Source organism: Bolinopsis microptera, chromosome 1 (assembly GCF_026151205.1).
Source record: "Bolinopsis microptera isolate Bmic1 chromosome 1, MBARI_Bmic_1.0, whole genome shotgun sequence".
NCBI classification, from domain to species: Eukaryota; Metazoa; Ctenophora; class Tentaculata; order Lobata; family Bolinopsidae; genus Bolinopsis; species Bolinopsis microptera.
This window is the reverse complement of record NC_087072.1, coordinates 2,565,236-2,591,738: the sequence shown is the minus strand read 5'-3', so window position 1 is coordinate 2,591,738 and position 26,503 is coordinate 2,565,236. Positions and strand designations below refer to the sequence as shown.

The 26,503-nt window shown below is 38.4% G+C and overlaps 2 protein-coding genes across 5 annotated transcripts in view; both read left to right on the top strand.

Moving 5' to 3' along the window:
- LOC134817291 (double-stranded RNA-specific adenosine deaminase-like) overlaps positions 1 to 26,503 on the top strand; it is a 536,580-nt gene that overhangs the window by 90,192 nt on the left and 419,885 nt on the right. The gene's annotated exons all lie outside the window — the stretch shown is intronic.
- Positions 607 to 21,202, top strand: LOC134821329 (protein unc-93 homolog A-like). 4 transcript variants are annotated; one of them, XM_063832064.1, is made up of 12 exons: positions 611 to 700; positions 854 to 904; positions 8,752 to 8,841; positions 9,043 to 9,164; positions 9,917 to 10,026; positions 11,421 to 11,594; positions 14,020 to 14,279; positions 15,076 to 15,207; positions 15,321 to 15,456; positions 15,637 to 15,768; positions 19,828 to 19,943; positions 20,536 to 20,905. In XM_063832064.1, the coding sequence occupies exons 1-12, from the start codon at positions 623 to 625 to the stop codon at positions 20,680 to 20,682; spliced, it is 1,548 nt and encodes a 515-aa protein (XP_063688134.1). In that variant the 5' UTR covers positions 611 to 622; the 3' UTR covers positions 20,683 to 20,905. The 4 variants fall into 4 exon arrangements, with proteins under 4 accessions (XP_063688157.1, XP_063688134.1, XP_063688140.1 ...); XM_063832070.1 differs by having other exon boundaries at positions 854 to 895; positions 20,536 to 20,764; XM_063832087.1 differs by lacking the exon at positions 854 to 904 and having other exon boundaries at positions 607 to 700; positions 20,536 to 21,202.

Genomic DNA, 26,503 nt, shown 5'->3' with positions numbered 1-26,503 from the left:
AATGTGGGACAAAAGCTGAGGTACTAGCAAAACTGCGCGTTTTGCTCTAGAAACACACTTTTTTAGAGATTTTACCGGCGTACGCTCTAAAATCACCTAATTTGTTTAATTTTAGGGAGGGGAGCTAAAAGGGGAGGGCCAACAGGGGGGCGTGGGGGGGGGGGGGGCAACAGGCAACGTTACGCCACTGGCCTTTGTATCAATGGTTATAATGCTTCAAGGTGGATATTGGAGAGCTGGCGAAGTAAATTGGGTGTGCTAAATCAGGGTTCTACTGCATATAGAATTTTAATGAATTACGTTTTATTTTTTGAAATAGTATTTAAATTTTACTAGCAGGTATTTGTCTAACTAATTTATCTATTTAATTTAATTTTTTAATTATCCATACTGCTCAAAAAAATTTCAATCGTTTATCTCTTGCAGTTTATGGTTTATGAGATTAACTTTTTACACCTATGGTGGTATTAACTGAGAGAAGGCTTGCACACTCAGACATCGTATTCTGTATTAGAATAAACTAGTAGTATATATTGTATGCAATTAAGAGTCTGTGTCCTCTTGAAGGAACACAATGCAATAAAAAGGTTGCTCAATAACTTTATTTAGCAATAACCAAACTATGAGCACGGATAAAGCTGATGTATTCCTTGGGTCTTCCGATGCTAAAGATGACCTAGAAGTTGATGGCAGCAAACTGGTAAGATCACATCACTAATTAGCTTGCAATTTGTATTCGCTTCATGATGTGCAGCATTGGTGCATAACCAGCTTACTTAGACTTCTGTCTATGCATGTTTAACACTTTTCTTATTAAGCAATAAGAACAAACAAATGACTGAAAATCCTCCAGGAAGCTGGTAAAGGCGAACTTAAATCTTCTAAGATAGCACCAGTAAGCATGGTAATTTTATCTTTATTCTTTAATTATTCTGTCGTATGTATGTATGTATGTATGCATGTACATATCTTACTTTTGCACTACTTCTTGCACTGAAATGTAAAATAAAAAGCTCTTTTTATGTCCTGGCTTAAAATGAAATTTGGAAACTTTGGTTTAGCAATTTTATTGCATGGTTTATGATATTCACAACAAATCTTAGCACCAAACTAGGAAGCGGAAGAAACAGAGAAATTTCATCTTATCACAGGCCATTACAGCTTCAAAGAACATCTTTGAATAAATTTTGGACAACTACAAGATTATCCTATCGTCTACTATTATAGTATAATACAGCACCTACTAATAGACTCAGTGAACATCTAGAACAGTCTAGCTAGACAAATAAATACCTCACATTCTTTTCCATCCAGTTGTAGTGTTCTCCTAAGTGCATCTCGGCTTTTCTTTTGAGATGGCCCGGACTCGTAAAAGTTGAACCACTGTCAAGAATATACCGTTAAAGATAACACTGGAAGAATGAATCATAGTTTGCATTAGGTTCCCTCGCCCACTCATTTGATAGATAGAACACTTAAAAATATAATCAAGAATGTTCAAGATTGAGGATGGAAGGAATGTGATCAGGTTGCTATCTATCAAATGATCCAGCACTTGGGACGCTGGTTGTTGGTTTAAACCTACGTAAGAATGTTAGAAATGGAATAGAAAGCGTCAAAATTATAAATTATCATTACATCTTGAAACTAAAATTAAATCTATGTTACTTAAAAGCGAATGGTATAGAACCACTAACCATATTGTTGTCACGATCTAGCATGTTCTTTACTCTTTTCTTTCCCTTTTTCTTCAACTTTTACCTGAAATGAATGTTGTTAATAATAGCCTAGCACAGACGGACTTATTTGGTGTTGTACTCAAAAAGGAGGTATGTACAAGATACAAGATACAACAAGCTTTAATTAATATTTATTCTTCGTTAAGTGTGCTAGTCATAGTGTATTGTGTATACTTCGAACAATGTACCTCAATATACACACGGCTGCTCATCATTAAACTACAGTACACTTTGCTTTCGTTAGTCGTTTCAATAATATGTACTTACAAGTCTTGATATTTGGCTCCACTTCATACCAGTTCAGGATCTAGTTCTTGTTGGTTCCTTTTTTTCGTAATGATCGAGGAAGCTAAGGATGAGTCTAATGAACTTGTACCAAAAGATAAGGATGATTCTGATCCACTCGTATCTACTTGTGTGAGTGTTCGATATCTTTGTTAAGGAAATTGATCTTTTACAAGGATGAGATGTGTCATAACCAATGCAGTGATATCTGGCGAATGTTAACAATTATAAATACATGCTTCCCCAACAATCATTAAGTTATTTGCCCAATTTAGCGTTCCCCGATTTAGCGTACCCCGATTTAGCGTACCCCGATTTAGCGTACCCCGATTTAGCGTACCCCGATTTAGCGTACCCCAATTTACCGTACCTTTTCCATTTCCCTTCAAAATTTTTGAAAAGCATCAAAATTTTGAGGTTCTTTCGTGTGATCCTGATAAAGCTGCTTATAAACAGCTTATAAACGAGACCTTGATTTACCGTACATTGATTCTTTCCCCAAACTGCACGGTAAATCTAAGATCGGGGTTTAGCTGTACTTATACCAATCTACGTCAATCTGAGGTGGTTAGATTTAAAGTTAGATCACGAAACGCTGCACTCTGCAGTTAAGAGTGCTCAAGTCTGTTATCCATTAGTACACATAAACCAGGCACACTTTGGTCTGAGACTAATTATTTCTGGAGCCCGGGAAATGTATCTTGTCTAAAGTCAAGTCCGTAGGTCGATCGTTTACATGTGTGTTATCAGACCAAAGACGGTAGGTTCTCACTTCTCACGTGCTACTATTTTCTAGATAAGTCTACAGACATCCTGAAATCATTTTGAGATCATATTTTCAAGAGACTGTAATGTTTTGGCCCCAAAGTTTCCATCCTTACCTTCAAATCAGACTTATAACGCTGAGCAGAAGATTTGATCAGAAACTCAGACCGTCAAATTTACATATTGTTAAATGATAACACTCCATTTATTCCTCTTGAGAAATAATTGCCAGCTAAAAGTTGGCTCAATAGTTAGTGAACGTGTTAGTGAACGAACGATAGTGTCATGCATGTACGCACGATTCCTGCACATGCAATGTACATATATTCATTCTTCATAGCCACAATCAATAAATTAGTGGATTGATTATATGAAAGATTTCGAGACAATAAGATAACCGCGCCCTTATTGACTCCCACTTTGGCAAATACCTCGCCAGTTGGAAGTATTGGGGCACAACAGTTGGAAGTTGATCTGCTGATAGTATGGTGGGGTTGATCTGCTGATAGTATGGTGGGGTTGATCTGCTGATAGTATGGTGGGGTTGATCTGCTGATAGTATGGTGGGGTTGATCTGCTGATAGTATGGTGGGGTTGATCTGCTGATAGTATGGTGGGGTTGATCTGCTGATAGTATGGTGGGGTTGATCTGCTGATAGTATGGTGGGGTTGATCTGCTGATAGTATGGTGGGGTTGATCTGCTGATAGTATGGTGGGGTTGATCTGCTGATAGTATGGTGGGGTTGATCTGCTGATAGTATGGTGGGGTTGATCTGCTGATAGTATGGTGGGGTTGATCTGCTGATAGTATGGTGGGGTTGATCTGCTGATAGTATGGTGGGGTTGATCTGCTGATAGTATGGTGGGGTTGATCTGCTGATAGTATGGTGGGGTTGATCTGCTGATAGTATGGTGGGGTTGATCTGCTGATAGTATGGTGGGGTTGATCTGCTGATAGTATGGTGGGGTTGATCTGCTGATAGTATGGTGGGGTTGATCTGCTGATAGTATGGTGGGGTTGATCTGCTGATAGTATGGTGGGGTTGATCTGCTGATAGTATGGTGGGGTTGATCTGCTGATAGTATGGTGGGGTTGATCTGCTGATAATATGGTGGGGTTGATCTGCTGATAGTATGGTGGGGTTGATCTGCTGATAGTATGGTGGGGTTGATCTGCTGATAATATGGTGGGGTTGATCTGCTGATAATATGGTGGGGTTGATCTGCTGATAGTATGATGGGGTAGATTAGTTATGCGCTGTATATTATGCAGTGTGCATGAAGTGTAACACTTACCTGGTTTGGAGCAAGTAGGAGTAGCGGTATAAGTGTAGGAAGTGATCCCGAGACACGTGACTGTGTTATCTCCTGATTTGATATAGCCAGGTCCACAGGTCAGGGTTATCTGACTTTGGGCGACTATCGGGAAAGTAGCTGAAGTCAGCACCCTATCCCACGTTTCATCTAGCCCCGTGCATCTGTCTGTAAGGGTTTAAAGTCAATCTCACTACAACTACTTGATATAGCACAAGTTACACCTTCTAACCAATCAGCCAGCACTACCGACCAATCAGATCCCAGTATTACACCTTCTAACCAATCAGCCAGCACTACCGACCAATCAGATCCCAGCATTACACCTTCTAACCAATCAGCCAGCACTACCGACCAATCAGATCGCAGTATTACACCTTCTAACCAATCAGCCAGCACTACCGACCAATCAGATCCCAGCATTACACCTTCTAACCAATCAGCCAGCACTACCGACCAATCAGATCCCAGCATTACACCTTCTAACCAATCAGTCAGCACTACCGACCAATCAGATCCCAGCATTGCACCTTCTAACCAATCAGCCAGCACTACCGACCAATCAGATCCCAGCAATACACCTTCTAACCAATCAGCCAGCACTACCGACCAATCAGATCCCAGTATTACACCTTCTAACCAATCAGCCAGCACTACCGACCAATCAGATCCCAGCAATACACCTTCTAACCAATCAGTCAGCACTACCGACCAATCAGATCCCAGCATTACACCTTCTAACCAATCAGCCAGCACTACTAACCAATCAGATCCCAGTTTCTCTGTCACGTGTTAAATACAATTTGACCACCTCCCCATCATTACCCCCGACTAAACAGTAAACAGTTTGGATATTATGCTAAACCGATAGTAGATATAGATTGATTGGATGTAAGCTAGACACACGAGGTAATAACAGTCCTAAGTCAGATGTTACTTACATGTTATACTGTACTCCCTTGTCAGATGTTACTTACATGTAATACTGTACTCCCTTGTCAGATGTTACTTACATGTTATACTGTACTCCCTTGTCAGATGTTACTTACATGTAATACTGTACTCCCTTGTCAGATGTTACTTACATGTTATACTGTACTCCCTTGTCAGATGTTACTTACATGTTATACTGTACTCCCTTGTCAGATGTAACTTACATGTTATACTGTACTCCCTTGTCAGATGTTACTTACATGTAATACTGTACTCCCTTGTCAGATGTTACTTACATGTTATACTGTACTCCCTTGTCAGATGTTACTTACATGTTATACTGTACTCCCTTGTCAGATGTTACTTACATGTTATACTGTACTCCCTTGTCAGATGTTACTTACATGTAATACTGTACTCCCTTGTCAGATGTTACTTACATGTTATACTGTACTCCCTTGTCAGATGTTACTTACATGTAATACTGTACTCCCTTGTCAGATGTTACTTACATGTTATACTGTACTCCCTTGTCAGATGTTACTTACATGTTATACTGTACTCCCTTGTCAGATGTTACTTACATGTAATACTGTACTCCCTTGTCAGATGTTACTTACATGTTATACTGTACTCCCTTGTCAGATGTTACTTACATGTAATACTGTACTCCCTTGTCAGATGTTACTTACATGTAATACTGTACTCCCTTGTCAGATGTTACTTACATGCTATACTGTACTCCCTTGTCAGATGTTACTTACATGTAATACTGTACTCCCTTGTCAGATGTTACTTACATGTTATACTGTACTCCCTTGTCAGATGTTACTTACATGTTATACTGCACTCCCTTGTCAGATGTTACTTACATGTTATACTGTACTCCCTTGTCAGATGTTACTTACATGTTATACTGTACTCCCTTGTCAGATGTTACTTACATGTTATACTGTACTCCCTTGTCAGATGTTACTTACATGTAATACTGTACTCCCTTGTCAGATGTTACTTACATGTAATACTGTACTCCCTTGTCAGATGTTACTTACATGTTATACTGTACTCCCTTGTCAGATGTTACTTACATGTTATACTGTACTCCCTTGTCAGATGTTACTTACATGTTATACTGTACTCCCTTGTCAGATGTTACTTACATGTTATACTGTACTCCCTTGTCAGATGTTACTTACATGTAATACTGTACTCCCTTGTCAGATGTTACTTACATGTAATACTGTACTCCCTTGTCAGATGTTACTTACATGTTATACTGTACTCCCTTGTCAGATGTTACTTACATGTTATACTGTACTCCCTTGTCAGATGTTACTTACATGTTATACTGTACTCCCTTGTCAGATGTTACTTACATGTAATACTGTACTCCCTTGTCAGATGTTACTTACATGTTATACTGTACTCCCTTGTCAGATGTTACTTACATGTAATACTGTACTCCCTTGTCAGATGTTACTTACATGTAATACTGTACTCCCTTGTTAGATGTTACTTACATGTAATACTGTACTCCCTTGTCAGATGTTACTTACATGTTATACTGTACTCCCTTGTCAGATGTTACTTACATGTAATACTGTACTCCCTTGTCAGATGTTACTTACATGTAATACTGTACTCCCTTGTCAGATGTTACTTACATGTAATACTGTACTCCCTTGTCAGATGTTACTTACATGTTATACTGTACTCCCTTGTCAGATGTTACTTACATGTTATACTGTACTCCCTTGTCAGATGTTACTTACATGTAATACTGTACTCCCTTGTCAGATGTTACTTACATGTTATACTGTACTCCCTTGTCAGATGTTACTTACATGTTATACTGTACTCCCTTGTCACTGCGTCGTCACTGTACACCTCCACTTGGGTGAGGAGGTTGCGGAACTGCTCCACAGTCAGACAGCTGCTGAGTGTAGATTGTGACACTGACATTACCCTGTTGCTCACTCCATTGGCCTCACATTCCAGGTACAGCTCGTTGGAGAGTTTGGAGATAGAGAAGGTCCAGATTCTTGTGTTGCCTGTGGGGATGTTCCTCATCATACAGCAGTTTTCCGGTCCATCTGTACAAGGGTGGAGGTCAAACATGATGTAGGTTGTGCTGCTCGTCAGCTCACATTCGAAAGCCACACTTGGAGAGAAATGGATATCAAAGTGTCCTGAGCCTACAGTTTTCAATCGGAGTGACTGAACCTCATCGCTTTCAGCGGTTATCGTCGTTCCGGCAGAAATTGAAGTCCACCCTGAAAATAACATTAATTAATTACATAGTCCGTGCGCTGACTTGATCTCAACGATGAAATTTAAATTTTTATAACTTCATGTCGTTTTAGATGGTGGTACCATAAAATAGACTGATATCTTGCTATCTTTTCAACCAAGTGGATTATGGAAATATCCGATATATTTTATGTTTGGACAAAAGTAACAAAACAAAGTAGTACCCTGTATCAGTGAGACAGCTGCTGAGATAACCAGTGCTTTCAACAATGTTCTTGCTATCATTTCTAAAACACTAAAACAGTTTCATGATGAGATTGAAACGAAAAGGAACTTTTAGAAAGTAAAAACATTCGAATCATTTAAATGAGTGGATTTATATTGATTTCCGTGATAGAATTGCATAAAATCGGGAGATATTTCGTTGTAAGCAGTAATCTCTCACGGAACACGAACATTGTGTAAACTGTATAGTCTTCATGAAGTTTTACGATAAACGATTGACAGATATCGTGCGAATTTGTAATACATGTAATACTAAAGCATCACAAAATGTGTTAGCATCATGCTTCTACAAAGTTAATTTGAATGGTGTACAGACCATCTGAATAGGGTCCGAGACCCTATTCAGATGGTCTGTACACCATTGTGCAACAAATCACGTGATGTGAACTGTCTAGTTCCAGAAGCTCGATCACACACAGTAGTCTAGTAACGACAGGGACTATGTTACCATGGTTACCATCAAGCAAGTGAGTTCTGAATCGGAGTTGGACGTAACAGCTGCAAAAATATCAACCCGTTTTGATTTGCGATGAGCTAAATATGCGTCAAAACCTTTACGCGTCGACTTTTGGTTTACTACGGGTATGTGCCATCAAGATATGAATATGTAGTCTTGAGTAGCCTCATCTGACTCCTACATCACGGACATCACGCTTACATCACGGACATCACACGAGATAAACTTAGGTCCTCTCCTCAGGGACATGTTCGTAAAGTCCTCTCCGTGTGAAAATGGAAATTTCCTCCGCATAGTAGTTGGCAACCTATTGCATATTCAGTAAACAAGTCATGGCACAGTAAGACTAAGACTCCCTTTGCCTTATATATATTTATACGATTATGAAGATGAGATTAGGTTGGAGCCTGGATGGATGGAAAATCTAAATAACAAGAGAACCAGCAAACAAGAGAACAGCTAGGTTGGATTCCTATTTTAATACCTTCCTGCTGCTGTCTAGTTTTACTAGCGGACAGGCGCACTCGTAGCACTAAAAAACTAAGTTGCGGATGAACTCTTCCTCAATATACACACTAAATATACACACTAAATATACACACTAAATTTTAGGTGCTCACTTGTCAAAACAAATAAGGTTCATCTTGCAGCCAGATATAAGGCTTTTCTGATGAAGAAGATTTTGATTTTTGGCGAATGCTGTAATAATTTCATATTTTCAGAACACATGGACGCGGAGAGATGAACTTAACGTGTGGAAGAATGTCATGGTCATTGGATTTGGTTTCATGTTCCTGTTCACCGCATTCCAGGTATTATTCCTCTACACACAGCAGAATTTTCTTTAATGAGATCAGAGCCACTGTGACCATACTAACTAACAGTATCTACATAGCGAACATACCTAACCACAGTGGTTAGGTAACTGCAGTGTGGTTAGTAACCTCTGATATTGTTAGAATTTTAAGTAGGTATAATTGTACATGATGCCGTAAACAATGGCCCTGTTGCAGAACATGGCAGCCCTCCAGTCTTCTCTGAACCCGAGTGACGGTATAGGGGTCTACACGTTAGCTATCATCTACGCAACCATCATCCTGAGCTGCTTCTTCTTACCTACCATATTCATTAAAACGTAAGTAGTTACCTGGTTACCTGGTTACCTGGTTACCTGGTTACCTGGTTACCTGGTTACCTGGTTACCTGGTTACCTGGTTACCTGGTTACCTGGTTACGTTCGTAGTTAAACATGCCATTACTCATTATTCTTCTTACCTACCATATTCATTAAAACGTAAGTAGGGGACGCCCGAGGTGAGACAACTAAACTTATACTGTTTGACAACTTGAGTCAACAAAATGATACAAATTAATGATACAAATTCCTTAGCCCAAAAATTAAAACTGGAATTTCCAGTGTGGTAGATACCATCACCTAATTAAACTGACCAAGTTTGAAATTCCAAAGTGCTAGTAAAGATATACCTGGGTGGTAGGACTGCAACTTAATAGCCACACCCTACAGTTGTCCATATACTTATATCCTTGTGAATCAAATAAACATCTGGAAAGTGGCTGATATCGGCTAATTAGTAAGTTAATGAGAGGGGGACTGCATTTTGGGAGTATTTAGCATAATTTATTAATTTATTCTGCCGAATATTAAAAGACAAATCATCAAGGACTTAGGACACCAATATGCCTGTATTAATATACTTCGATACTAATATGGAATCACGGCGTCTAAATCAACCATTCACCCGAACAACCCGAAGAGTTCATATTTTGATATTTAACCATTTTGGCCATTACGTTGTAGGTCAAAAATTTAATTATTAAAATTCGAATTGATTTCAGTTTTAAATCACCCAATGTCCAATATGCCAGGTTGAAGGTGAAGTTGTCTTTAGTGGTGTGTCAAGCTATGTATACTCTCTACATCGCCGCTCAATTCTACCCTAAATGGGGAACCCTCATCCCGTCCTCCATTCTTCTCGGTAATGTGTGGGACTGTTTTTTATTATTATTAGGCTACAAAAACTCGATAAATGATTTAAAACACTCAGTTTCTGTAAATTGTTTAACATCGGTATTCGGTATAAGGTACCCACTGCCCCAATCTAAATCTAATCATGGGTGCCACTTACAACAGCTTTTAGTTCACCTACAGAGTACAGATTTAATTAATTTACCTTAATTCACAGCAGGGTGAAGAGATAACGTGATTAACAAAATAATAAATGGTAATTGAGCTGAGCTGCAAATCAATGTCTTTTGTTAATTAAAATTGTAACAATGGGTCTTTTATCTCAAGAATTCAATTCAGCTGGATTTTTCGCGACTCCTGCAGGCTCCGGCGACTTTGACTCAAACTAGACTTCACAAAAATGAAAATTGATACACTCTTTTTTGAACAGTTAATGACACCGCATCAAAATTTAGTTTTTCGGAGTGAATAGAATAAATCAAAGCTACTGCCTGATGGATCATGATGTGTAATTTTTTCCTTTCATTTCGACCGTTACAAAAATCCAGAAACGATAGGTAGAGGTAGGTGCTAGAGTTTATATCGTTCGTAGTTAAACATGCCATTACTCATTATTCATCAAATAGTACGCCATACGCTTTGTTAATCAGTCATGTGTCAAAACAAGGAATGAGAATAGCTAGCTCTAAATATCTATTGTGTGTCATGATAGCAGGTTACCTTATACGTTATAGAGGAGTCAATAACGATGATGAATAGTGAGAAGTGAGTAGACATCATTATTGTTAATAGAAGCCGGAGACATAGACCAGAGACTGGACTCCAATGACTTTACAGTTGAGAGATTATTCACTTTCCATATTTGGTTTTCCGTTGAAGTCCGACCAGAAGTCCGACCAGAAGTCCGACCAGAAGTCCGACCAGAAGTCCGACCAGAAGTCCGACCAGAAGTCCGACCAGAAGTCCGACCAGAAGTCCGACCAGAAGTCCGACCAGAAGTCCGACCAGATGTCTGACCATAAGTCTGACCATAAGTCTGACCAGAAGACCGACCAGAATTCCGACCAGAAGTCCGACCAGAAGTCCGACCAGAAGTCCGACCAGAAGTCCGGCCAGAAGTCCGACCTGTAGTATGGCCGGCAATTAAATACGTTTTCACAGGCCTGCAGAGTGCAGACAAGTGTAGTAGGCTGCAATTCACGTGCTTTATTTCGACAACTAAAGTTCTTGTCAAACTAGGGCACGTGTAGTAGGCTGCAAAATCTTACTCCACAAATTACGCTGTACTCATGAATAATCTCCACTGTGGTCCTGAACTTGTGCCCCGAAAAGGGTCCTAATTACGATTATCAGGAATTATTAATCTTCCTTTGCCCGTCATGTCTAATTGGAGATAATTTGCAGGATTGGCGGCGGCCCCAATGTGGTCTGCAAAGTGCACCTACCTGTCGCAGATGGGAACCTACGTCGCCAAAGTGAAGGGGACTAGCTCGGAGGTCCTGATTAACCGGTTCTTTGGGATCTTCTTCTGCATGTTCCAGACATGGGGCATCTGGGGCAACATCGTCACCGCAACAGGTAAAGTGGGGCATCTGGGGCAATATTGTAAGTACAACAGGTAAATGGGTAAAGGAGACAAGAGCGGTAGATACGAGGTGGAGGAGACAAGAACGGAGGACACGAGGGTGTAAAACACAAGGGCGTTACTTTCCTAAAAGGGTGAACATGAGGGCGAATCAGATGAGTAACTTTAACATGGGGGGGGGGGGGGGGGGGGGGGCAAAACCAAACACCGTCCTAAATGATGAACTAGTAATAAACTTGTAACATCACAAAATTTCATTTTAACTTTTGTTTATAAATAAGCGGCCAGGTAGCGCAGTTGGTTAGAACGCCTGTCTTACAATCGTTAGGTTGCGAGTTCGAAACCCACTGACTGCCTGGTCGTGGGGTGAGCGTCGTCGACGTTCAGCTAAGGATCATGAGTGGTCTATGCAGCCCCCCGGTCTACTCAGCCGAATACTCGAGAAATCGGGTGTGAGGGTTAAATGAGGAGCTGCACATTGCAGCAAAGTCTCGGACGAAGAAAGTATGGTACACACTACCTTAACCGTCACTGGCCAAAAAAGATCCTTCGGCTTCCTGTAATTGGCTGGTTGCACTTGTGTAACATTGTGGCTGTTGGAATACACCGAAGTAAAATAAGTGTCTAGATTAAAAAAAAAAAAAAAAAAGCGTCAACCTACTTTTATACACATTAATATATTTTAGCTGTTACCATATAGCAATATTCAATCATTCAACTCGATTAAAACCAAAAAGGCTGAAGCAAAGACGGTTAGGCAAACAAATAAAAGCCTAAATCAATTTGACAATCGTTCACTCAACGGTTTGGTCATTTGTATGATTATGATGAAAAACATCAAATTAAATTACTAATATCTGGCTTGCGTAATACTAATATGTGATAACTTATTATCAGCAGGCCTATTTAGTAGTTTACAAATTTATTGAGAGGAAGTAAGTACTAATGGCCGTTTTAAATGGGAGAACTGATGGTTTGAAATGGAGTGAACACACCTCAGTAAAATTAGACTGCCCAAAGTGAATACCCGTCCTGGTACGTGCTACCCCTGATAGCGACTGCGACAATCACAAGACCGAATTTGTCACATGAACTGATGAACGTTTAAGCAGTGTTTGATTGGTTTAAGCACGTTACCAAACCCCAAAATCTGCTGCTGAGTTGGCTGAGATATTTTAGGAAAATCTCTCAATTTTTGGCTCGTTTAAATATGGGTGATTATTTGTCACATCAGTACGTTTTGTTTCAAATTTACACGTGAGTAGATCCAATTGTTCGAGCTAAGCTTTACCTCAACCTGACGGTTGAGAACATCAAAAAAACCCGTTTAATCTTATGTTTTGCCAGTAAAGTTTCATAAGATGTAATTAAATGATTGAATATGGCTATATGTTAAAAGCTAAAATATATTAATTAATCATTTGTGTGTGTAAAATTAGGTGGACACTTATAGACAATAGTTAAAATGAAACGGTGTTTGGTACCGCCCTCGTGTCCATGTTTAAGTGAGTCCTGTGATTCGCCCTCATGTTCACTCTTTTAGGAAACTAACGCCCTTGTGTCCTACGCCCTCGTGTAGGGTTCCCCAGGTAAAGTTGGGCATCTGGGGCAATATCTTAACCGTGACAAGTAAAATGGGGCATCTGGGGCAATATCTTAACCATGACAAGTAAAGTGGGGCATCTGGGGCAATATCTTAACCATGACAAGTAAAGTGGGGCATCTGGGGCAATATCTTAACCATGACAAGTAAAGTGGGGCATCTGGGGCAATATCTTAACCATGACAAGTAAAATGGGGCATCTGGGGCAATATCTAAACCATGACAAGTAAAGTGGGAATATTGGATAAATTTGTGCGCTCACTGTCAACTATGCAGAGCAATATAACACATATCACTTAGTTTGGCGTATTACCAGATTTTGGGGGATATCAACTTAGCACGGAATCTACCCGTTATATTTAATTTAACTGCGCACTTTTAATTTTACATGTAGGTTCATTTACAAAGTACCCGCTATTTGACGTCAGAAAATACCAATCGTTTTTTCATGATACCCGAAATGGTGAGGTAATATATCCGTAACCGGCGACTCAGACCACGAGAAAATGACGAGCAGCTTTGTTAGTGACGTGTAACTATCGAGAAGTCGTATATCTCCGTTATTGAGTGTATGCGTTGTGTAATGTGTAATTAGATAGGATTGAAACATTTTCCGTATAGGGATGGGCTGAAACAGGTTTCATACCGTTCGAGTACAAAAATAAATTTTTCCAAATGTTTGGTTGAAAGCAAAAGGGTGTAACGGTAAATCAGGGTTTACGGTTAATCAGGTGCAATGAATCGGAGTTTACCTGTTTTTACTAATGTAAGAGAATACATAACTTTAATTATAGTGATAAACAATGTGCCCTTAGTGCTAGCCCCAAAGAGCGACTGGATGGAGCCTGATGCAGCAGGACTAGCTCAGTGTGGAGCTAACTTTAAGGTAGTACACGACGTGGTAGCCGAGGTTACAGACAAGGGAGGGGAGGTGGAAGAGGCTGGTGTTGCTAAGGAACAAGTCTACATGCTGGCAGGGATTTACCTCGTCTTCGCTATCATCGGTCCTACCATCATATTCTTCTTTCTAGATCCTCTATCTAAATACGGGGAGGACGAACGAAAAGAACAAAAGGTTTGAAGCAAACGAACAAAAGTGGCATGAAGCGTGCATTTGTAGTAAAATATGATAAGATAATAGATACTGACCCTGTTTGGACAGGGTTGTCGAGGCTATTACGAAAAATAAACTGTTGTATATGAGTAGGTTGCCGAATATATAATATCTATTAGCATTATAGTAAAGAAATGTTGATTATAAAGCAACTATTGAAAAAATTTGATAATTATGATTAAATTATAATTATGTTTAAATGACAATAATAAAGTAATGTCGTTTAAATGAACAATCTCCACGCCCTTTTTGACCGGATACTGATGAAAAACAAAAGGCATAGGTATACTTAGCAGACTGGCTCAGACCCCCTGGGCCCTAGCATGTCAACTGAATAGTTAAACTGCGGGCAGAAAAGTGCTGTCAAAGTTGTGTGTTGATGATTAAGATATGATTATACCCCGACAAGTTACAAACTATATACTTTATCATAACCACAAAAAAGAAAGAGTTTTAAAAAGATAGTTGTAACCTAAGCATGACGACTCTATGTCAATACCAAGAAGAAGACTGTCGTCTCAGTTGTCAATAAATAATACATTTTACTACTTGGACTGTAACAAAGACCAACATGTAGAGACAAAATCCTAATTCAAGAAGGATATAAACATATTTACAAATATAATCACTTTTTCTCACGAACATTTTGCGTTTGTCAACGCACCTACCGCAAATCCAAAATAGGTCAGCATATCTATGTTTTTTACTAAAATTTCTATTCAATACTTGAACTACCTCACTCACTAATACTACCCAGGGTAAGTCAGGAGTACAGTTGCTGATGGCTACCTTCTCCCACTTTGCTAAGAATAAGTACCAGATGCTAATCATGCCCATCACCATCTGGAGCGGGCTGGAGCAAGGATGGTTTGGGGCTTCTTTCACAGCTGTTAGTCATCTTCTCTTTATTTTAAGGCTCAAACTTAGGTAATAGTCTGTGTATTGAGTGATTGTTATATAAACTTAATCCCCTCCACATTTCATCCCACTTCCCATCCCCAGGCGTTCATTACATGTCCTATCGGAGTTCACAATATTGGATACATCATAATCGTGTACGCCTCAACTGATGCCATTTGCTCTTTCCTGTTCGGCTGGATTCTCAAGAGAATTGGCAGAATTCCTGTTTTCCTCATGGGTACGCTAAATAGTTTCGTGGATCGATTATAGTAACCATCACAGGAATTTTCCAAATTGTCCTAAATTCAAATCAATTCGATACCTGGCATTTTGTGCAGCCAGACGCTTAAGAAATAATCCATCTTAGGAATTTATTTATAAAAATAGCTTTAAATTCTGAGTACCTATGTTTTTTCAGCGGCGGTGTTCAACATGTCGGTTATATTGATTCTGTTACACTGGACTCCAACTGTGGAACACAAAGCTTACCTTTACCTCTTTGCTATTCTCTGGGGTATGGGCGACGCTGTTTGGCAAACACAAATCAACGGTTAGTTCCCTTTTTCAACGGTTAGTTCCCTTTTCAACGGTTAGTTCCCTTTTTCAACGGTTAGTTCCCTTTTTAACGGTTAGTTCCCTTTTTTCAACGGTTAGTTCCCTTTTTCAACGGTTAGTTCCCCTTTTCAACGGTTAGTTCCCCTTTTTCAATGGTTAGTTCCTTTTTTAACGGTCAGTTCCCTTTTTCAACGGTTAGTTCCTTTTTAACGGTTAGTTCCCTTTTTCAACGGTTAGTTCCTTTTTTAACGGTATGTTCCCTTTTTCAACGGTTAGTTCCCTTTTTAACGGTTAGTTCCCTTTTTTCAACGGTTAGTTCCCTTTTTCAACGGTTAGTTCCCCTTTTCAACGGTCAGTTCCCTTTTTCAACGGTTAGTTCCTTTTTTAACGGTTAGTTCCCTTTTTCAACGGTTAGTTCCTTTTTTAACCGTTAGTTCCATTTTTCAAGGAGAAGTTCCCCTTTTCTCTTTCTTGAAGTGTATCTGAGATTAATGAATGGCAAGTTGTTACTTCCTCCAGACTATTCGCTACACGTGATGGGGTAGAAAAATGGAAGGAATTATAAAAATAATTATTATAATTTCACCTGTCGGTACTGGAAGACAAGTTGATTTTATCAGTCGGGCTATTGCGTGGCACTTGGAAATTAGAAGTTAATTTTGCAGATTGTCTGAATTATCTGTACTGTTCTGGGTAAATACAAATAGGAATTAAAACGATAATTTGTTCTAGAACTCCAGTGTTTTTAAGATGAGTTCAGCTAACAAACATAGCTAAACAAACCGTTTTCACTTAAACCAAATTGTGATTTAATTATGAAGTAATCGAACTAACCGAGCTGAAATTACTGGAATTTAGTGAAGGGAAGTTATGTTCTGGTTAAAGTATAGTTATAGTTTTCAACAAAGCTAAACGGTGAAGTAATTGTTGGTGGTGGCAGGTGATTTAGGCGAAATCCGGACATTTTCGCATAAGTTGATAACTGTAAAGCAATATGTACTCAAGTCTGTGAATAAAACTTAAGCTATTTTAAGTAAATAACTTATTTCATTACTTACTTGTCAATCATCAGCTGTATTAATATTTTAACGTAATATATTAAATATATTCTTATCATTATTATATATTCTTAGATAAAGCTCTTCTGTATTAAAAAAAATGTTTTACATAATCAAACCATGCATGATTTTCAAAGATGCCATGGCCAAAAAGTATAAGGAATCTGAAATGAACCTACGAGAACACTTTGCACCTTCCAGCGGTATCTCTCCCATAAACAAATTAAATAAGTATTCTCCGAGAATTTATAAATTACTCGAGGCCTGGTAACTAAAGAGTAACTAAATAACATATGAGACATATCGATTAGGTTTTGGGTTCTGCATTTTTCCAAGACTTGAATGTTTTCATGAAGCTTCCAAACTTATTGATAAAGATTATTCTAGAATATTCTAGAATAACGTCGAAGTTTGTAGTCTGGATAATATTACCGTCTGTATATCACAAACAAAGTTATAAGGTTGGTAATAGCATTATGCGTTGTTAACGTCATCATGTGTTATCGTCATTATGTGTTAACGTCATCACGCGTTAACGTCATTATGTGTTAACGTCATCATGCGTTAACGTGACTGAGACATGGGTACCAGACATGGTTAATGCATTTTTCTATGAAATTTATTGATAAAGATCATTCTAGAAGTTTCACGGTCAACTTCAAAAGTCTGAACCATATTACAGTACGTGTTACAAACTGAGTTATAAGCCCAGTAACTTTACAAAGCCTTGAAGTCATTATATTTTATTATATTATTACACAATACTAGATCAAAATAGAATTCCCGAATAAATTTAGGAAATACTAGAATAACCATTATATTATTAGGTGTCCAGTTCCTTCTTTCTATTGGCCAGAAGTCACATGAGTAGAAACATATAAAGCTGAAACTACTAACGTATCCTCACCGGCAGTTGTCTGGGAGGTCAAATGAACACGACAGGATCTGTCTAGGTCATACTGCCGCGGAGGAGGATAACTTTCTCCTACGGGGTTGTTCACATATTACGTAATCACTTTTTGAACAATTTTTACACCCCCCCTTCGTAATCAGTTTTATACGTCATAGCTATTGTGTCAAAATAACACTAGCGTAATCATTTGGGAACCCACATCCTGATTACGTAATATATGAACGACCCCTAGTTTATAATGAACTGAACGAAGGTTCTCAATAAAGCTGGATTGGAGATGGAAATTCCTACGTTTACCTAAACATCATGACGCCGAAAATTTGCCCTTACTCCTAACTTCCTTGTTTCACTTGTCCTTGTCTCTTCCAACCGGATAATATCCAGATATCAGTATTTACCTAAACAATTGAATATGTTCATCTGTTTGCAAGTGAACACGAACGTGGGAGGCAGAAAAGTGGATAGCGAATGAATTTATTTTTTCCGATCTGGAGAACCTTTGTGGGTACAATGAACTGTAAACTAACGTCTAACAAGTGAAAAGTCTTATCAAAAGTTTGATATCAACAATCATAAAGGTACAGAACGTCCAAATAACTTGCTAAATACATCATACCGGGGAAGTGATCGGCTAAAGCATTGTTTTTAAAAGATCTCTCTATTTTTAAAGAAAATTTGAAAATTTTGTGGTTATTTTTTTGCATGATTTTATAAACATATTGCTGAAGTGGTCATGTAGCGAGTAGTTATTGTCATTAAGTTCGTAAATATTAAAGAAGTCCTATAGGACCAATGGCCGACACCATTTACGGCCGACACTCGGGGTAATTTATTATCGACTGGACACACTGCTTCATTCGATTTCCAAGCATTATCGAGCACATAGAACATTTCGATAAAGGATCTTGGGAATTTGAAAAAGAAATTGAATGATAATACTCAGCATATCCTGATAGTCGGTGAGTAATGGACTATATTATATATAACTTAATATCCGACTGTCTCCTACTCTACGAAAGCAGTCTACAGTTGGCTTGCCCCAGAGACTTGATAACACGTACTTTCTGGTATGATCATCAGTATATTTTTCTAAACTTTTTGCACCGACAACGACATTTTTAACAATGCAGCTGGCATAACGCCTACCCAGTAGAAGTAGATTATTAGTGCGAACTGATAAAAGTCAGTATGTGCTAAATGTGATACAAAGTGACACCAATGTGTGCTCATTCAGACAGTTTTAATGCAGGGTCTGTTGACCCAGCGAGAAGGGCCATTACGGGTCTCTCTAGTAAAGCAGAGAAAACAGATCTTTGGTAGATCTAGTTAGGTAGAGAATCACGTCTGCCTCGAAATATTGTTCATCCTTATTATCCATACTCAAGTAGTTCATTTGAGCATTCTCTGGTTCACGATGTTTTGATCTCCGAATCTCTATAGAGCTATAAATAGTTCCCGCCCCCCTTATCCAATTCCAGGTGGCTCCCCCATTATGTACCACATCAGTGTTTAGACATTAAACGTGACCTACGCGACCTATGGAATGTGCGCTGGCTATGTTCTATTCAAATTTGATGTAAATATCTAATTTTGTCGAAAGGAAATCCAAAAGAATGTCGGTTAACAGTAGAGAACAATACAGTAATAAACTTTTGTATTTATTCATTTTAATGATTCGCGTGTTTGTCATGAGCTTTACGCGTGTCTCCTACAGAACCGTATGTGAGTATGTTAAAGTGTTGCTTTAGTCTACTAAACCAACTCCCTGTCCCCTCAATTCGACCAATGACCCCTTGGTAAGGTCATCTGAAAGGGGTTTCTAAGGATTCCTGGCACGCGGCAGCACAGATTAGATGACAAGAAAATAGAAATATAATAAATACAACAATTTCCCTGATCTGTCTAATCTTTGGAAAATGTTTAAAACTTGTCTAGAAAGAAGCCTTGTCAGCCTAAGTTTAACTGTAAATTTAACTTCCTTTGAGGATCATATCAAATATTGAACAATGAGTTTGTAAATATGTACAGAAAAGAATTTTCAGAAAGTTTTAAAATTCTTTAAATTAAAACGATATTTTTACAGCTTTCTACGGAGTGATCTTCCCGGGCCAAGAGGAGCCAGCCTTCTCCAACTACCGTCTTTGGGAAAGTCTCGGGTTCCTGGCAGCCTATCTGATCGGCAACAACATCGTTCTGAGTGTGAGTTATTACATCAGCCTCAAAATGATTCTTTAGATATCACGCTGTTTACGCTGTTTACGCTGAGTGTGAGTTATTACATCAGCCTCAAAATGATTCTTTAGATATCACGCTGTTTAAGCTTTCCGTTTTTATATATCGTTCCGGTGGAACAGAATTTATTAATAATAAAAAGTAAAAGTGGTAATTTAACTTTCTGCTCTTGGGTTAATGCAGTGTTAAAAGTGATGAAATGTTAACGGTTTATTTGATTTAGCTTAGTAATCAGTTAAACCAATTTCCAAACCAATTCCCCTGATCGCCCGTCTAACAGACCCTGGTAATAATTGACAGGTTTCTTTGCCACGTATATTGTATATTATATATTAATATATGCAATAATTGAATATTTGATAATACGTGGCACGGGCTGAATTGTAAGAGCAAACTTTCAAAATATGCATGATTGTATGTCATTGGTATGCAGTTCGCGTAAAAATTAAATGAAGCCGCTTTTCGATAAGAATACCGGAATTGCGCTTGAAGGTATTAGAATTTAGATAGCCCCTCCTAAAGGTATTAGATAGCCCCTCCCTAAACCCCTCCTTTTCAGACGTTCATGTGGATACTAGTGGGGTGGCTATCTGTCTCCTTCGTGGGATACATCATCATAGAAGTGTTGGAGTACAAGAGAACCGGTCACTACAGCATCTACCTGTGTGATGGCGGCAAGACTACAGCCGTAGAGCAGGATCATTAGGAGTTTTATTTGATAGGAGAAACGGTGATTAAATCACAAAATTAGAGTCGAAATGTAGTTTTGAAATATAGGTTCATTTAAACTCTGAACTCCGCACCAGTTTGAGGACAAAAGGTTGTAAATTTTGCCGCTAGTAGGAAAAACAGTTGGGCATTTTCATTAAATAAAGTGGGAGCGTAGAGATCTGGAGATCTGGTGTAATTTGATCTGAGATTATATGCTATACTAGTCCGGAGTTTAGAGTTTTACTATAGACACATTTTTGAAGTAGGTAACGAAAATATTAAAATGTATTTAAAGTAAAAGAAAAGTTTTAATTAGGTTTTTAATGCTACCATGTAGATGAAATTTATAACGATTTTTATACATTTTATAACGGTAATTTTAATATACAGCGGGCTGACTTGCTGAATCACGAGTTTTTAGAGACTGGCATTGACGAAATTAGACTTATCTATAACATCACCAGTTTTTTAATGTTCATTTCATGACTTTTGACGTTTCACAATTTTTTTAACGTGAAGTAGGTATTGGCAATTCTTATCACTAAATATGAACATTAAAATTTCTAGATATAAATACGGGAATTGTGAATTACGCAAGCACGAACACTGAATTATGTGATTAAATTTAAATTAACGGGATTTGAAACATCTAAACCGGATGTTACCGACATGTTGGTTGCAGGTTGCAGGATGACCATATAATAAGTGAAGCGACCTGATTTTACCCTTGTTGTTAGGCTATAATTCCTGAATTGGTTTTTCCAAAATCACTGATTAAGAATTAACGATAAAACTCTGAAATTGGATTAAGTTATATGGTATTGAGTGACTGTCGCTATAAGTGGGATTAGAACCTTTGCACCTCAAACTCATGAATTTATAAAAATCAGGCTTCCAATTGGAATGGTTCCAACTTTAAAAGATTTAATTTTACTAAATTTGTGATTTTTCGCGACTGATAGTGACTTTTAATGTTAGCATGATTAGGTATCCTACGGTTAAATATTTCTTGTGATTTTCCAAGGTTAAAAGTTACTTCAATGTGAGTTATGTTAGGAATAAATATTTTCTGTAATTTTTCACGAATAAAAATGACTTGTTACAAGGTAATTAAGTCAGGACTACTTTGAAATCTAACCCTATTTAAGGTAATATAATTTTTTGTAGACGAAGGTCGACTACAAACAAAAACATTAAAATTTCCGTTAACAATAAACATGACATATATTAGGTGTTTCTGTTGTTTAGTTTGTGGCTAGGTTTAAAAGTGAGTATCAACTATCATGACTTAGGGTCGTTCACATATTACGTAATCAGCCGAGGGGGGAGGGGGTTCCCGAATGATTACGGTTGATTACGGGGCGGGGGGTTGTTTGGCTGTTGATTACGTAATCAAAATTGTCTTTTTACCCTTTAGAATAATTACAATTTGACAATATTTTAATTCAAATTCCACTCAATTTCACTGTAAAAGTGATACAATTTTAGGAATGGATCGGGTATCGGGGTAATCGGCTGCTAAAGTAATTAATATTAGTGCTTGACCGGATATCATAACAATGATTTCGGCTCATGGGTCAGGCCATGATTACGTAATTTTGCTGTCTTGATAAAAAATTGAGTAAAAATTGCTAAAATATTGATTATTGATGCTTTTCTTACAAAGTTAAAACAAATTCTTCATGTCTTGCATCCTGGGTTTGGACATATTATGTAATATGTGAACGACCCCTTATTACTTTATTAGGCGTATCTGTTGTTTAGTTCTTGGCTAGGTTTAAAACGTGAGTATCATGACTTAGGGGTCGTTCACATATTACGTAATCAGCCGAGGGGGGAGGGGGTTCCCAAATGAATACGGGGGGGGGGGGGGGGGGTCTTGATTAAAAATTGCTAAAATATTGATTATGTAATATGTGAACGACCCTTTATTAGGCGTATGTGTTGTTTATTTTTTGGCTAGGTTTAAAACGTGAGTATCATGACTGAAAATGTTTTAACGGAATCACATGCCTTATCACATTATTCCACAGTAAAGAATGTTATAAAACTGTATATATCTATTTATGTAGAGACGAAATATTTATCATTGTCTAATTTTTACAAACAAACACGCCTTAGATCACTAATGATGACGTCATAATTTCTAGAGCTCAAAGAAAACGCTATAATTTCCAATCCGTACAATTGTATTACAATATCGGTAACCGTGTTAACGGTCCCCAAACTTTATTATTAACGGAAATGTCCACAGTCCTCCGCCTTCTGAAGATGTGCAAATTCTATTAATGAGATCGGCTACCTTGATTGATAAATTCGCCTTGACAATCGGTGAATGACTTGTTCATTATCGGGGTCTCCAGGTTTCACTGTCCTTCTATTTTGAATCTGGAGACCAACCCAATATGATTACATATTTCGTGTCTGTAGTACCGTTATCTGCCCCACGAACAATCTTATCAAATTAGAGTTTTAAGCGAAATAACCTCGTTATGAAGGTGGCACTGATGTCTACAAAATTTGATCTGAGTAGCTGGCTCAGAGGTTTGAAGATTATTAGTTAATCTCAGCTCACAGCCCTCTCTGAAAAATCAGCTAAAGTCATATGTTCTCGATTCACGTACTTTATTTCGACACACGTGTCGAACTAGAGTATGTGCACCATTTGTATCGATATTTTAAAAGCGAAGATGGGACTGATAAAAAACCTGAAAAAACAGACCTGTTTTTTCGGTTTTGGTCTAAGGAAGCGGGTTTCAGCTGTAAATATGAGGGACAACAAATTCCATGACGTGATATCCCTAAAATAGTATATTTGATAAATATCTTTAACTGGCTCGTTCCTGATCATAATCATGATAATCATGACCTCAATAAAAACAGACACTACTTGGTGTAGTATAATTTATATGCCCGTCCGTAAAATGATTACGAGTGATTTTACCTTGGAGTAGAATTCGACCAAAGCCTTCACAAAGTGCAATATGTCGTGGACCTCATTTAGTGTGCCGATCTGTCACATTTTGCGAAAATTATAAACGAAGGGCGCGAAACGTTAATAATGTAAAAATGCTCTCAAAAGACATTTTGTTTGACGGATTTCGCCCATGCGTGAGGGCGCGCGCACCTGGCCGCGCGAGCGTTAGTGGATAACGCAGCGAGATGTTTATGAAATAAAAGTTCTTGGAATTACTGCTACTTATGGCTGTGCATGCGTATTGTTCATAGATACAAACAATACATAAATGGTAGATAGTTAGAGGTTGCACTACTGTGTAGGACCCTCTCAAACAATTTTGTATTCAAACAAATTCCGTAACGGGGCATTCTACTTCTAGTACATGGTTTGTTATACACAGTACACACGTGTGTACTGTGTTTACTATGCTACACCAGAGGAACCACTGGTGATGAACAGTTGAATGGGAAAATAATAAATACCACAAATCACTAGTGAGAATGTGTGAATTCTGACCTAGTCTTGAAAAGGCTAAAACGATACTGGTCAACATTTTTCGCCACCATTTTTCAATATAATATTCAGCTAATAGCTAGCATTTCCACTTTCACTTTCACAACGTGTCCTTCTCAGTCATTAATTTGTACTTCTTAATTGAGTTACCAAATCTTGTTTCATGTTCACACACGAGAGAAAACTTTTAAATTGGGCTAGGTTTATTATTAAGGTGTTCCAACTCACGGTTACATGGGTTGTAATCGACAAAGAGGAACTTTAGCAGAAGTTCCGAAGTCTCAAGTTGCAAGTGGTATGAGCCTCCATCCGAAGGAGCTTCTTTCGGAAGGGGCTTACCTGAGCTTTGATGAGCTCCAACTCTAAGGAACCTATTTATCAAAAACTCCTTATCTAGCGCTAGAACTAGAAGTAGAGAGATGCAATATAAGCAATTTTGGCCTCGATGTGGTGACCCAATGCCTTTCAAAAGGGTGATTTCCGCAATTTCAATCAGATAGGATTACCCTCGGATTTATCATACTACAACTTCTAGCCAGGCGTCCGAGATAGCTCAGATTTTATCAATCCTAACACCGATCGGACTCCCTTAGGAATTAGGATATGATAGTGATACCGGCAATAAAATCCTATCTCGAGCGGCGTTAAGATCCTGGATCTGTTATTTCCGAGAGACGATACAATTTGCTCTCGGACCCGATAGGAAATTTGAATCCTATGGGATTCCGGATCCGATCTGATCGGAGGGCAGATCCTAGCAGGAAAATGACTTAGTAATTCCGAGTGGCGATAGGATTATAAGCTCTCGGACGACATGGGATTAGCTTTGACACACAAGAATGAAGAGATATTTTCTAAAACGATCGATCGTTTAGCAGAATGTTTCTTGATTCTTGAGTCTCAAAGCAAACGATTTAAAGAACAGGGTTCTAAAGTGACCGAGAGTAAGGACAGGCAGAGCATGATGCAAAGCGAGAGCTAGGCTCATGAGTCATGAGATTTGTTGAATTGTTTTGCCATTTTTAATCGCTTGCTTTTAGTATAGCACGAGGTAAGTATATTGTTCGTTATGTGATTCAAGGGAGTATAATATTAGCCCTTTAGTGTGCGGCTCATGAGAGAGTCGAGAGCATATACTACTAGTACTAATACACGTACTACTTTTCAACAATCAAGGTTCATGGCAAAGTGATCTCCCCTATAGGGAGCATATACATACTACAGGGGGGAGGAGGCCAAATGCGAAAGTGGGATTATAAGTTGATAAGTCAGTACAAATACAATAGCTCATACTCGTGTTTGCGAACATGCTATAAACATTTTAAAATATTGCGATAGTTTATATAATGTGGAATTTATCTACCGAATGAAGATATGGTAGAATGGCATTGGCAGGCTGAGCGCCGCCCAATAAATGTGGAATATGATCTAAAAATATTACGGGCCATCTACTTAGGACGTCCGGCAAATAGGAGGGGGTGGTTTTGGAATTTCGGACAACTCCGGACAGGGGAAAGGGGGTCGTTTCTTAAAATCCGGACGTTTTTGCAGAATTAACGAAAAAGTCCCATTCATTTCAAGTTCAACTCTTTTAGAAACGGATTTAAAATTGTCAGAAAACGGCAGATATATGAACATGATCAATCTTTTTTGAAGTAGTATTAGTAAGAAGCTTCTGGTAGCTTTCACTGTCGTTTTTCAGATAAACGTTTCGGGCCCGGGCAAGTGCCCGTTTACTTTCACGATAGTTATTTTGGTATTAAAGGGTTAGCTGAAGATCATTTGCCTGTGTAGTGTGTAAAGTACTAGTAGTTAGTTATACCATAGTTCCTGTTAGTGGAGTGAAACTCCCAGGATCCTCGTAATTTTTTCTTCGGGAGGTACCATAGCTAATTAAACGTCGGATTTATGATATGGGAACCACTCAGGGAAATGGAAATGTTTCGCCAGCGCATCCACCATCATCAGAATGCAGAATTTACGTCCTTACATTTTCATGAGACAAAGACATGGTTTGTTCTGGTCAGTAAGTCCGAATTTAATGACAAACTTCTCTACATTTTTCTAGATCATTTAGATCATAATGATTTGTCTTCATTTAAATGTTCTGATTTTTAAATGTAATTATCCTCCCAGACGTCACTACCTCCTACCACGGGTCTTTAATTAAGACGGGGAGAACTTTATCAGCGGAAAGTCGGTCTTATTTCAAACGGTTGAATGAATTATCAAACCGAGATTCTGAAGCCCTTTTCTCACGAATACCCAAAAATATGGTCAAAAATTACGACTGCAAGGATAATTTTGTTTGAGAATCCCAGACAAATTATCAGTAAGAACATAG